A 14,688-nucleotide genomic window follows, 5' to 3' on the forward strand; every position below is an offset into this window, starting at 1 on the left:
TTTTTGCCTGGACTAGGTGGATTAGTCAATTAACTTTTAATGAAAATGGGCCAGACCCTGTAATTAAATGTGACATTGGGGATATTTTGGACAGTACTGAACTCTCCAATGTAATACAGTGGATTGGTTTTCGCTTAATTGATGAGAAGGCAAAGGTTTCCAGGATGGACGCGTTGAGTCATGAAATTGCAGGGGAAACTAGTTTCACACTTCATAAAAGACCATATGATTTAAATATAAGGAGCCCAAAAGCTAAGCAATGTAAACTCAGGCACCTCAAAACTGATCGTTTATATTCTTTAAATCGAATTGTTGGCGGAGTAATGGGGGAAATGTGGTCAATAAATAAAAAAGGCATGAGTTCTCTAGGAAAAATCAAGAAGGGTAAAAAACCGTTTACCGAAAAGCAAAGAGCGCAATCAGAAATCAATTATAAAATAGCGCTATCGATAAGGACGGTTGAACAACTTGATAAAGACCTTCCTGCTGTTATTAAAAAGATTAATAAAGGCGGGTTATTTATTGCACACGCTACACTAATACCTTATGCTGCTAAAATTTGCAAGATGGTCGTTGATCAGTACGAATTTTGGTCTATTGGATCAAATCCGATGAAAACAATCAGTAAGTATTTCTTCCTTTAAAGGTTGCTTTTATCAAAAGTAGATACTTTTGCTTTTATTGTTATTCAGTTAGTTAAAACTTTGTTGCTTTCAGAGGAGACAACTAGTCATGTAAGAAGTAATGTAGAGTTGAAAGAACAATTTCACGAAGCAGTTAGAGAAATTCCGGAAGTTGTGATAAATAAATTCACCTTTGACCAACTTGAAGAATTTAGGTTAATTTTTCAAAGAAAATTAGTACATGCAAAATTGGCGGATTTAATTCGAGGAACAAACAGGCGGCGAAATGAAAAGAAAGGGAAGCGTTCATCAGGAGGTCAAACTTTAAGGTGCATGCTTTATGGAATTCAGCCTAAATCAAAGAAAAATAAAGTGATCAAAAAATCCAAAACCGCTGCAAAAAAACGAGCAACAAAAAAGACAAGGTCTTTACCTGAGCCTGATTTAAGTGGAACAATACATAAAGACCTTGATTGTAGCAGCGCTTCAGCTACCAGCCCTAAAATTAAACGATCAGTAGGCTTATCAAGACGGGAAAAAGGTGGTTCAAGAACAAGCAAGTCAACCAATCAAAGAGAAACCACTATAAACAAAATCAGTAACTTAGACGACCTGGTCTGTCCTAAACCATCTACCTCAGGTGTTTCAAGAAGCGGCAGAAATTTGAAAAAGAAAACTTTTGACGATTACTATTGCTGATAGAATTAACAGTAAAGGAATTTTTAAGTTTTCAGTCAAATAATTGTTTTTTCAGAATAATTTTTATGACAGTTTAAACTAGTTTTCTGCTTTAAATGAAAGATGTTTTGATCTCAAAGTGTTTTAAAAGTTCCTAATTCTGTGATAGTTTATTCTTTTTTGAGAATAATTTTGAATTAGTTTTCTGCTTTAAGTCAAAGATGTTATTGATCTCAGACAGTTGTTTTAAAGCTTCCTAATTTTTTCTAATTCTGTGATAGTTGTTTTTGAGAGAAAGATTTTGTGATAGTTTCAGTTATTCTCTTACAGTTTTAATCAAAAATAGTACAAGTTAATTTTTGTCAAGAAAAAAATATCAATATTTCAAGAAGAAATGTTTTTTGTTTGATTTTTAAAAAGTGATTTTTGCAATAAATTTCTAATTGTCACAAACATCAAGTCCAACTTTGCGGTATGAAGCTTCTGCGTTTTGTGATGTTTTCGTACATCCTTTAATTAATAAAGCTCTTCGAGCACTCTGGTAGTTTAAACTGCTTAATTTTCCAGCAGTAACATACTTCATTTGGCTGAAGAGGGTTTCTACTGCTGAGCCATTGATTCTTACTGGGTATATATATTTTGAAGGGTGTCTCGATATAAACTCCTCAACATAGTCAACAAATCCGTAGACTGTAATTCGTAATAGCTCAAAGGTTTGCCAAGCTAAAAACTTAGGATTGTTTGTCATTCTTTCTTTGTCTGAAATCCTCTCAGATGCCCACCTTTCAAAATACATCAACCCATTTAACATAGATTTCACAGGGGCAGAATTTGGGCCAGTAGCTGGTTTTTGGGAAAGCAACCCTTCTTCAAATATTTGATGGCAAGCTTGCAAATAGTCAAAACACGCCATGACCGAGGATTTATCTTTTGGCTGATTTTCAAACATTGGGTTCGCGTAGTTGTACAGCTCACCTAATACTTCCATCTTTTGCATTATTCTGGCCGGGGTGACATTTAATTTTGTCCAGGGGTCGCGGTCGATATGGGATTGATTCAGGCCCTTGACTTGCACAAGTTCATTACAATCTCTCCTATCATCTTCTCTTTTTTTCATTTCCACTATTTGCTTCCATCCGAAACGAACACCATTATTGGTGAAATCCCTCGTGCCATTATCTTGAGAATGATGAAGTGCATTAATCATATTTTTAAGCTGGTGGCTTGGGCAAACCATCCAATAAATATTTGTGCCTTTTTTACACCAATTTGGAATTTTGGTACTAATTCGGAAATTGTAGGTACCATCTTCATTATTAACTGTTGGTTCAATCGCTTTAGTGAAGCCCAAACTTTGCCTTAAAACTGCCATGTTACTACTTCCTCCATCACAAACCAATATTCCGATCTCTAATTTCACAGTATGAAATGCAAAAACACACTTAACCAAAGTGCTAGAAATAGCGGCGTGCGTGACTGGTTTCGCAAACAAAAAGTAAGGACCAATAATATCAAATGGAGCTGTTGTGCATCGCCATAGGTACTGAAGTGCATACTCAGCTTCTAAGACTTCTGAAACGTTTTTAGCCTTAAACAAGTCGTCCAAGGATGCGTATTCGTTGGGGTCCATTGCACAACCTAAAAATTCTCCACTTTTCGAATTCCATACCAGCTTCCCTATTATTTTCACTTCATCGAAAATTAAGGAACCTTCCTTCGGAGGCATGTTGTATTCTGGATGGTTTTCCACAAATTGATCAAATCTTTCAGATTCTTTTTTTAGGTGCACTAAATCAATTCCTGCTTTGCTATTTATTTTGCCAATTTTTCTTCTTAAAGTGTATATGCTAGGTAGTTTTAGAACATCAAAAGATGATAATGCCTCGTAAGCTGCTGGTGACCTTGAAAATACGCTTAGAGCAATCCTATATGTGAGAGGGCTCCAACTGTTTCCATGCGAACCTTTCACAGCCTTCTCCTGATCCTTTAAGAAGTCATTTTCAACTACAGCTTTACTATTTGATGCCCATGCCTTTTTTAACGCCAATCCGATCAACTTGTTTTTTTTCATTGCGGCATTGAAAATATCTTCTAAATCCTTTTTCCCTCTCAAATTAATTTGTGAAACTACATCTGCCATTTTCGTATCTTGTTCTTTAGACAATTCAAGGCTGGTTTCAATCAGCTTCTTTTCTAGTAGTTTAACTTTATGACGTAGAGATGATCTATTACGCTTGTTTTTTAGAAGGCGATTCTTCTTTGATCTTGGAGTTAAAACACTAAATCTACACTTCGATTCAACAGACTGCCTCTTAAGCTTCGTTCTTGGAGTAACCTGTTCTAATTTCTTTTTACGAGCTGTTATGTACCTTTATTATAAAATTAAAAGAAATGAGATTGTAAAACAATATGGAATAATTTTTACATATATACCATTTCAACTCTCGGCAATTGGAGCATTGGTAAAGTTTGGTTTGAATTTTGTCTTTCGGAGCGTTGTCTGGTGGGATGTACCAAACTAAACACTGATCGGATTGAAAACGTTCTAACGGGTAGTCAAACTTTTTTAGTTTTTTAGTATTATCCACGAGATCGCATTCACCCTGTTTTAGTATATTAAGTTGAATTTAATTCACTGAAATAAATTTGTCCATAAGATAAGAATTACCTTGGGTATTCCAGAACAAAAAACATAATTTGTAGTTATGAGGGACAAAGATTTTGATATTACATCATCCAGTAAAGTTCCACTATCGAAATTAAAGTAATCCATTTCTACTGGATTCTTAAAAAGCACGGTTATGACCAATTTCCCATTAGAAGAAAACAATAATCTGACAGGTGAAACATAGTACGATGAAACCATCAACATTCGCTTATGTGAAATCTCTAGATGGTCTAAAAGACCGTCAAAACTTTTATGATGCGTCTGCACAATGTCATCTATATGAAATAAAAATTAAAATATGAAAAGTATACATAAACGGATGTAGTTTATAAAACAAAACATTTACCGGAATGTTGAGAATCAATGAAAGATTTGATTGCTGTTACAGGTGAAGGAAACCTTACACCACTGCTTGACGATGTTTGTTTCGGTTCTTCCATGGCAGGTTTCTTCAGCACAAAATCATCTTCACTGACACAAGTTTCGTTATCAACAAATAGTTTCCGCTTTCGTGGGTTTGATAAGCTATTTATATCATCCCATTTGTGTAATGGGACTACAAAGCCGAAAATTTCTGTTTGTGTTGAAACATTTAAACAACTGGAGTCTTTGCTTGAATTTTTCTCTTTTTCAACGTCGTCAATAACACACTGAATGCCTGTGTCTTTCCTCAAATCTTTGAAAGTTATAAAAGCATTGCACTGAGTTGACTGGTTCTTATACTTCGCTCGAATTCTCTTTCCCGACATTGCCGACATGTTTTAGTTATTAATACATAAATTAATTTCTCTACTTTTGATAAAAATCAGCACCCCAATCCCGAAACGATGTAACACTTGGTCGATTTGAATTTTCCTATAGAGCAGACGATCTTTTCAAGCTTTCACCTGCTACTGTCCCGGGGCGCTGCCGTCGCTACGAACTACTTCTCAAAAAAAATCGATGAGAGGCTGGGGTGTTTTCTCAAACGTCATTGGCTAACTCGCATAGGGGGTAAGGGAGAGGAGAGAGAGCTTCTAAACTTAGAGGAAACCCACAGTCAAAGGTGGGGGATCATCCTCGAGCTTTACTTTCCCCCTATCTACTTTTGATAATTGTAAACAGTAATTTTTTGGAAAAAGCGTAACATTGTTACACTATTTCCAAAATATTACTAACCTAAGTCTAACTGAACGAAACAAAACCTAACCTGACCTGAACTAATACTATTTAGTTGAAATAATCAACTTTAACCTAACCATATTATCTGACCTAGTTCTTTTTGAGTTTCTATAACCCAGCTGGGTCAGCTTACACCATAATAAAAAACTATCGTTTTTCGCATATCTGTTTTTCCGCTCTTTAGAGAACTGCTGTAACGGTACGCCGCGTTTACGAGAACCGCTATTTAGGTTATCCATTCCTCGGCGTGGTGGAGCTAATGTAGTACGTATTGAATACGCAGTACTCTCAGCCTCACTATCATGGGCGTCGACTGAATCTCTTCTTTCCACCGGCATAACAATGAGAACCAAGGCTTAGCAAAAAATGTAGGACTTCTGACACCATGTTACGTTTATCGTAGCTCTTGAATAATCTGCTCGTAAGGGTTCTATTCTATTCACATAATCACTTAAAGATAACAGTTGTTTATTATTAACATTAAGAGAGGTACAAATAAAGAAGTTACGGACGTCTATCCTCTTAGACTACATCATGAGGAGTGGGGTTAGCACGTTGGCAATTTTCTAAGTTAAGTAGTACAAGGAGTACCTAATACTGAGTGGCTAATTAACATGACTAAAGAACTAGGAGTAGTAATACAGGATAGGAAGCTATAATACATTATTTCTTAACTCATATTTCAACAAAGAGGTACTGCATTAATCCATTGAGTCCTGAAATATTCAAAAAGGGGTGCTAAAATAAGCGGATAATCGTTTTCTAACCTATCATATACCTGCAAAAGGGCGAATTTTAAAATATCTAAAGAATTACAATTTTAGGCTGAACTCGATATGCTTACTATTTTAACGAGTGGAATAGGCACAAAAGCGAGCGACAGAAGCATTCTACATGTTTTAGCTATATGTGGAATTGTTATCTATTGATTTGACAACCCTAGCGTTTGAATATGCCTGTAAACTGCTTGGGAATGGTGAAAATAGCATCCACGTAAAGTAGCGGCTGGATATTCAAGCTCCAGAGTTTTTATCAAAGCAGCTTCAAAATCAATCATGATTATGCTTGGTGTGAGGTTGACATTAATGCTGGTATTGCTGCCCCTTTGTTTTTGATGCGATATGACATAAATAATATTAGTGAAGAGGTTCGAACGCAATCAATCCCGGTAGTTTACCTCATCACAGTTTGCGTAAGTGCTCATGCTTTTGCTTGTCAAAAGAGGTTTTTTTTTGTAATAATGTAACAAAAGTATATGGTATAGATTAGCAACAAATAGGGAATGGTAACCATTCCCTATTTGTTGCTAATCTATACTATATACTTTTGTTACATTTTTACAAAAAAAACCTCTTACAATTAGGCCTATATCATATCGTTAATCACCGAACAACATTTGTTTCTGTTGGAAGTATCACTACGTCAATATCGTCATCCCCATAAAGAATAAATAGTTCACCATGAATGGTTTTTGAAAGGTCTTCTGGAAATTCTATGTCCTTTTTGGATTTTGGAGCGGGAGGTTGACTGGCATTTCCTGCTCTGTACAGTTTATTATTCACGGATTGAAAGGTTGGAAATATTTTCCCTCGAGCAGGCTCGTTTCTTTGAATATTAGAAGCTGAAAAATCGTGGTAGATTAGCAATGAAATTGGATAGAACCATTAAACCAAACTTAAATCCATTATTTTACCGAATTCCCGATATATCTTCGTAATTGGGACCACTTTCGTTTGAAGCTCTTTCCTTCCTTTCCCACAACAACTGCATGCTTTCCAACGAATCCTTGAGACCGAGAGCGTGGTCCTCACTATGACTGCCCCTTTCCTCATGGGTCTTATTTTCAAGCGTCGTCCAAAGTTTTCCCTTGCATCCGCTTATTAAACATCTCCAGCGTTTTCGTTTACTACTGGTACCTTCAATCCGATATCCAAGTTACACGCCTCCCCTTCTTTTTGTGTTTTGTAAACTTCCATTGTTAACCCTTCTAGCCTAATCCTAACTGTGATTCTAAAGTACTGAAAATCTTTCTTTAAATACCTTCGATTTACTGTCACAACCAGCTTAAGTTTACGTTTTTTATCTTTGACCTTGCATGACCAAAACAAAAATAGATCTAAAAAGATTTCTTCGTTTCACTATTAAACTGATGCAGCTTGAAGAATAGTACAATATTTAAGCCTAATTGTAGTTTTGTTTTTTAAAAAAAATTCAAAAACATGATCCATTATTAGGTCACTGAAAAGGTAGTATTTGAAACCAACGAATATCACTGTATTGTTAAGAAAAGCTAAAAACTCAAGAAAAACACTGCTATTTCCCAAAATAACAGCCGCTATTTCCCAAAATAACAGCCGCTATATCCCAAAATAACAGCCGCTATTTCTAAAACAGCAGTTTTGAATAACTCCGCTGTTTTTTGGAATCGCGGTTGCTATTTCGAGAACAGCTCTTCTGGGAACTGCTGATACGAGGTACACCCAAGAGGTTCACTCCAATGTTTCATGATATTTCCTTGCCTATTGTCTTCTTCCACCCTTCACTCACAACAGTATAATTTCTGATTATCTCCTCTCAAAACGCTCATTTCGCTCCAAAGGAGAGGAGAGCGCCCATGAAGTTGGTAATGATAGACTTCATGGAGCGAATCTGGTAAATGTAATTCGTTATGCCCGCATACTCGAGCTTTCCCTAATATACAGCAGGGGCTAGCGGAGAAGGCAATAATTTTTCGTTCGCTTAGAGACGATTGTGTTCCTACATCGCCTACGCTCTTTCTCTATAATATCGAAAAGGGATAAAATAAATATTTTTAATTCTATCATATTTTGCGAAGCCTTCAACCTCGCATAATTATTGAAGATTCGAATTTCATTATGCCTGATTGATTAAATACTTTTGTCAAAGATACACCCAGTTTCTAATGATATACCGCGAACTAAGCTTTGGAATTAAGTCACTAATATTTACTATAAAAGGAACTAAGGATGGATACGAGTTTCAGTATCTCATATTTGGAGTCAAGATTGTAAGCAGAGACCCGGAAAGTTTTTAAGTCACTTACTGATATCTTAGCACTTGAATCACAGTCTGCAACACTGGTGAAAATGGTGCTGATAGATGTGGTACGTTTTCGTCCTCTATATCCAACCAGCCTTCAAGTGCAACCGCCTCAATGTTAACAGTCTTATTGCTGTTCATGGTTGAAATCGCCAAACGTCACTACGTTAGCGTCCCTGTAATACAATAAGACAATTTAACTTATTCGGTGCTAGGATTTATTAGCATCATGTTTTAAATAGGCAACCTAATAGCCTAAACACTCAAAGTTTAAAATAAATTGAAGCAGAAGTTTCTAATTATATCTATAAAAGTATGATTCAATTGGCAAAAAATGAAAGATTAAGCGGTTTAACCCTAGTAAGTGTATTAACTAGAACTAGTTCATTTCCACTAAAAAGATGACGGCAGGTTAACATAATGAATGCTATTTGTGTGAATAATCATTAAGAACTATGAGTTGTTGCGAAGCACGTTTTCACGGTACATTTCTAGGCAATTGAACTTAATGGCAACCACATTTTTACCCTTCACGGAGAAGGTTTGTCCTTGACGTCTGGGTGTGTGTGTTTGTATCTACGATTAGAGCAAAACGTGTTTGGAATTTCTGGACTGCTATCACAGTTCACAGTATTTTGGAGAAGTGTAGTTCACTCACACACACACACCCTTTTCCGGGGTTTGTCTTTGTCTATCCCACAGTAACACCAATATATAATTATCAGCATCTAACACCACCATCTTCAAGTTTTCGTCTATCCTAATTAAACACCAATCTGTACATATTGGCTTCTATCTTCATCATCTTCACGTCTTCGTCTATTATTGAGTAAGGGTACGTTCAGTAACGAAACTCTCAAGGAAATCGCTGTTTTCTTGATGTGTGGTTGATGGGCTCGAGACGTCACAGTGACGTAAAAGGCTGTTGAACGGAAAAGCGACATTTTGAAGTTAGCGCGGTTTTAGAAAATCGAGTTACGAAGCTCAAATGGGTCTTTTCAATTATTAACGAGCTCGCAAATAAGGAAATTGTTTAAGAAAATTATGTCTATTTGAATGGTAGAAGTAGTTTTGTAAAGAAAACTAATATAATTACTGTAAAAATAGCATAATTGGAATTTAATTTTTAAATCCCGCGCCAACTTTTCGTCTGTCAAGTGTTCAACAGTCAAGCGCTACGTCACGCCATCAAAAAAAACCCATAACAATTAGATGGTTTTTTTGATGGGTAAGCGCTGAGCATCATGACGTCAAAACCGGAAACGCGAAAAAGCGTACAGTAGGGAAAATCTCACATCCCTTAGTAAGCGCTGTCATCAAGGAGGGTTACTGAACGTACCCTAAACGTGTATATTAACGTCTTTTAAACGGTGATAATGGTATCTTAAAACACGGTGCTTCATACGTGTTTAATTTGTCACAAACACATAAAACACCATTTATTTCTCGCTTTAATAATGTGTATTATAAAGTAGGTTAACGTGTGTAAAATAAGAGTTCAACGGTTCGAATTTGGTTAATTTTTCAAGTTAATTGAACGTGTAATATGTTAATCGAACGTGTGTAATATGTTAATCGAACGTGTGTAATATGTTAATCGAACGTGTGTAATATGTTAATCGAACGTGTGTAATATGTTAATCGAACGTGTGTAATATGTTAATCGAACGTGTGTAATATGTTAATCGAACGTGTGTAATATGTTAATCGAACGTGTGTAATATGTTAATCGAACGTGTGTAATATGTTAATCGAACGTGTGTAATATGTTAATCGAACGTGTGTAATATGTTAATCGAACGTGTGTAATATGTTAATCGAACGTGTGTAATATGTTAATCGAACGTGTGTAATATGTTAATCGAACGTGTGTAATATGTTAATCGAACGTGTGTAATATGTTAATCGAACGTGTGTAATATGTTAATCGAACGTGTGTAATATGTTAATCGAACGTGTGCAATATGTTAATCGAACGTGTGTAATATGTTAATCGAACTTGTGTTATAAGTTAATCGAGCGTGTGTAAAACGATAATGGAGTATTTCTAAAAAGATAATCGAGCGTGTCTAAAAAGTTAATTGAACGTTTATAAAAAACTTGTTCAACGTGTTTTATAAGTTAGTTAAAAGTGTTTTATAAGTTAGTTAAACGTGTTTAATAAGTTAAGTACGCGTGTGTAATAACTTAATGACGCGTGTGTAAAATGTTAATTACGCGTGTGTAAAATGTTAATTACGCGTGTGTAATAACTTAATGACACGCGTGTAAAATGTTAATTACGCGTGTGTAATAACTTAATGACACGTGTGTAAAATGTTAATTACACGTGAGCATTAAGTTAATTACTCGAAACAATTCCAGTATTGGCTTTGGCGTCTTCAATAATAGAATCAAGCGGAACCGATATCGGAGCAATCAGTGGCGTAGAAACGGGGGTACAAAGGTACATTGTACCCCTCCAAACTTTTACTAGGACGCATAAATAGGCCAGAAGGGACACCAAATATACAATGAAAGGGAGCCAAAATTATAATGAAGTAGTTAAAGGTGAATGGACCATTTCGGTATTACGCGCAGCCCCGTTCCTCGTGGTAAGGCATAAAAAGTTAGAGACCTTATTTAGCTTATCAAAGACAGCCGTTCTCGCCAGCGCAGAGAAGAATATGGAAATGGAATATTGTGAAATTTGTTTTAAAGGCAATGGCAGCAAGAAAGTTGCGATTCTTCCCCATTTTCCCCCAAAACCGTTTCCCTAAATAGAACTCGGCATTTTCGATCAATTATCCACTTTATTTTATCTTTATCCATACCCAAAAATTATCCACAGAACTTACATGTTAAATCGTATTATAATCCACAAATTTGTTTATAAATAATCGGTTATCCACCAATTTGTGGATAATTGATCGAAAATGCCGAGCTCTGTCCCCAAACTCATTTGTCCCAAAATATTTTCCCCCCCAAAACTGAGACATTGGCTATCATAAAGTAACGATATAATAAGCAAAATGAATACAACCCAACCCAACCTCACCTAACCTAACACAACATAATTTTAATTAACAACACTCGTTTTAAACACGATTAGATCTCTACTTTCGGGCTTGGGCGAAATGGGAATAAAAACTTTTGGGCAAAAAGGGAATAAAAGGTTTTGGGCGAAATATTCCTTTTGGGAATCATGGGATTGGGGAAAATGGGAACATACCGTAAGGAGCACGACGAAACCCAGTCTTTTTCTAAAAGTTTGCAACTCAATTCGTCTGCTTCTTGTTGTGCATGCCACTTCTGCTTCAGCAGAATGAAGAGTCTATAATGAGGTTTTCAAAAACGTACTTACGACAGGGCCCCCAGAGGTCCTATAAATCCTATAATATCCCGAGCTGTGCCAATTAGCTGACGACTAATTGAATTACAATTACATAAATATTTACGAACTAATTAATTAAGATAAAAAAGAAACCATAATTAAACATAAAAGTATAAAAGTGCCCATAGATTTCCGGTATGTTCAATTTCAACCAAATTCCCAATGGACCGCAATCCCATTCGTCGAATATCAAGCAATGATTTTTAGATTTCTTGCCCTTTGGCTATATTCCCGATGGACAGAAATCCCAATCGTCCGAATATGCCCGTAAAAAATACATGAATACAATTAGAAACACTGAATCCGTCAGCGATTCGGTGGTGTAGTGGATACGGTGTTGGACTGGATTGTTGGTTCGAATATCCGAAAGGCATGTTAATAATATTAATAAAAATAGATGCTTTAAGAAACTAATTTAAACGTTCACTTTCATTCCTTTCAAGACAAGAGATAAGTAAAAATAATGAGCATGTTGTGCATAAAATGAAGAATGGTCTTAAAGGGATACTTTCTTTTAATTTCATTGCAATAAATCCTTATAAGGTTAATTTATTTCGATAGATAGACAAATAAGGATTCTGAAAATATATATGTTTTTATATTTTAGTTTAATTAATGATTTTTAAATTACGATTAAAAGATCCAAAATGCTATTGTTTTGCGATCATGAGGACACCTGGTGATACAGAGTCGAACCACCGAAAAACGTTACTAGTTCGTCTCTACCAATTTCGACGTCATAAGTCTCTTAGGCTCCGTAGTGTTTTTCCTACTGGTAGGGGGATTCATTCTGTGAGCGCAGTATGATACAGATTGACGGGAGTTCCGTCACTACGCGGGGTAACGCTGCCGACTTTCGGCATGGCATCGGCGATCCCATACGTTCGCCGAGGCTTAGGGAGTTTAAACCAATTATTATCATTGCGCCGTTTCCGTTAGAACTTAAACACTGTTTATTTCTTAACGTGGTTTTAATTTTACTCTCTCGGTTTAAATACTAGGCATTTTATTTTAATAATAAATCACAAAATATTCTAAAACTCGTCCATCGTAGTTTATTTTACACGTTAACTCCATAGAAGCGTAAAATTCAAGGCGCCAAACATTACAACTGCTCATGCGCGGCCATAAGTGTGAAAAGGCTAATTCTCGTTCCTACTACTTTTTACTCCTAAAACGACAGTTTTCATTCCAACTACTAGCAACCAATCAGAGGCCGAACTTTACCTACGTAGGTAATGGGTTGAAAATGGCGACCGATTTAAAATCTGGCGTTCAAAATTTAAATTTTTATTCACGTTTATTTTAAATAATAAATGTTTCTCGCAATTTCTACTGACCCCCATGTTTTTAGGGGTGGTTAATTTATAGAAAACCAATGTTAGTTTGACCAACTCAGATAAATCTGATTCTATCCCTTTAATGGTAGTTCTGACAATGTCTTAAGTTTTAAAATTAAATTATTAATATTTTGGTTTCGATTAGGTTAGAGTTAAGTTAGTAATAATTTAACAAAGTTACATCTTTTCCAAAATATTGCTGTTTATCTTCATTGACTTCCCAAATAATATAATGCCTTTTCCAAATAATATAATGCCTTTTCCAAATAATATAATGCCTTTTCCAAATAATATAATGCCTTTTCCAAATAATATAATGCCTTTTCCAAATAATATAATGCCGTCCCCAAAAAAATAATGTTTATATTTAGTTTCGAAGTAACATTACTCTTTTTACATAATATTGTTCTTTATTTGTATATACTTATTGAATTGGAGGAGAATTCCCTCCCTATTAATCACAGCTTGGGGGAATTTGACCTCGACATTCATTCGTGTGGAAATTGTCCTTAAGATTGTGTCTCCTACATGAGGGAATTATGTCACATTCTTTGCGAATATTGTCCCTGAAATGAACCGGAATCGAAAGAGAGTGGAAGAATTTTTATATCTACCACAATTGGATTGGGATGGGATTAATATAAAATGAGGTATATCACGTCTCCTTCTCACAGTGAAATCTTTTAAAATTCTCAGTAATTAATCTAATGAAATTGATCTTTAAAATGGACACCTTTTGGCTGCGTTCGGTCAAATGGGATCCCACAAAAAACCCTGTCAAATAGGACCAAAGCGGATTTCCTACTTTGGTAATGCAAAGTTTAATGTTTTAATGCCCTCGAAAAACGGGTACGGAAGCAGAGAATTATTCTCGAAAATGAGACAAGCCTCGAGCCTTCCGTCATGTTAAAATATGACTCATTTCTTCATTTTCTTGCCACAGTTTCTATAATGGACTCCCGAGTGGTAAATCCATTGGCTCTGCCATTAATTCAAGAAGGAAAGATAGTCGAAATTTAGAAATGGGGTAGTTACGATATACTGGGTACGTTCAGTAACGAAAATCTAAAAGAAATCGCTGTTGATGGGCTCGAGACGTCATAGTGACGTAAAAGGTGGTTGAACGGACAAGTGACATTTTGAAGTTAGCGCTGTTTTCGAAAATGGAGTTGGGGAAACGTCTTACTAGCCCTCAAATCATTACGAAGCGCAAGTGGCTCTTTGCAATTATTAATAAGCTTGCAAATAATGAAATTGTTTAAGAAAATTATGTCCATTTAAATGGTAGAAGTAGTTTTGGAAGAAAACGAATACAATTACTGGAGGAATAGAATTATTGGAATTTAATTTTTAAATCGCGCGCCAACTTTTCGTCTGTCAAGTGTTCAACAGTCAAACGCTACGTCACGCCATCAAAAAAACCATATCGATTAGATGGTTTTTTTGATGGGCAAGCGCTGAGCATCATGACGTCAAAACCGGAAACGCGAAAAAGCGTACAGTAGGGAAAATCTGACATCGCTGAGTAAGCGCTGTCATCAAAGAGGGTTACTGAACGTACCCACTGTTTACGAAATTTTCTTCGACTTCACTGTAGGGGAATTTCATTCACGAAGAGAGAGTACTAGTACTAGTATTCTCTCTTGTTTTGAGGAGCTGAAAATTTAATATAGCACGAAGGGTTCCTCATCGATGTTATAAGGCCTTTTTCATATTAAAATAGATGAATCATGATTAAATTCGTCGATTTTTTGTTTTTACTACAAATTGGTGAAAAAGGTTAAT

General features: G+C 35.8%; 1 protein-coding gene across 1 annotated transcript; it reads right to left on the bottom strand.

Annotated features, from left to right (window-relative positions):
• Positions 1-1,611: 1,611 nt before the first annotated feature.
• On the bottom strand, positions 1,612-4,795 carry LOC149602885 (uncharacterized). Its single transcript, XM_089860341.1, has 4 exons — positions 4,316-4,795; positions 3,970-4,244; positions 3,735-3,904; positions 1,612-3,670 (listed from the first exon to the last, which is right to left on the bottom strand). Exons 1-4 carry the CDS (start codon positions 4,725-4,727, stop codon positions 1,741-1,743), a joined length of 2,787 nt encoding a protein of 928 aa, XP_089716467.1. The 5' UTR covers positions 4,728-4,795; the 3' UTR covers positions 1,612-1,740.
• Positions 4,796-14,688: the final 9,893 nt, after the last annotated feature.

The sequence above is a fragment of the Phalangium opilio genome, unplaced genomic scaffold, assembly GCF_054372755.1.
Source record: "Phalangium opilio isolate 3A_F unplaced genomic scaffold, DU_Popi_V2 ptg000352l_1, whole genome shotgun sequence".
NCBI classification, from domain to species: Eukaryota; Metazoa; Arthropoda; class Arachnida; order Opiliones; family Phalangiidae; genus Phalangium; species Phalangium opilio.

Coding starts and splice junctions, on each gene's coding strand:
- LOC149602885 (XM_089860341.1), bottom strand. CDS start 4,727: ATGTCGGCAATGTCGGGAAAGAGAATTCGAGCGAAGTATAAGAACCAG. Junction 3,905..3,969: donor TTTGTTCTGGAATACCCAAG/GTAATTCTTATC, acceptor ATACTAAAACAG/GGTGAATGCGATCTCGTGGA. Junction 3,671..3,734: donor AATTGCCGAGAGTTGAAATG/GTATATATGTAA, acceptor TTTATAATAAAG/GTACATAACAGCTCGTAAAA.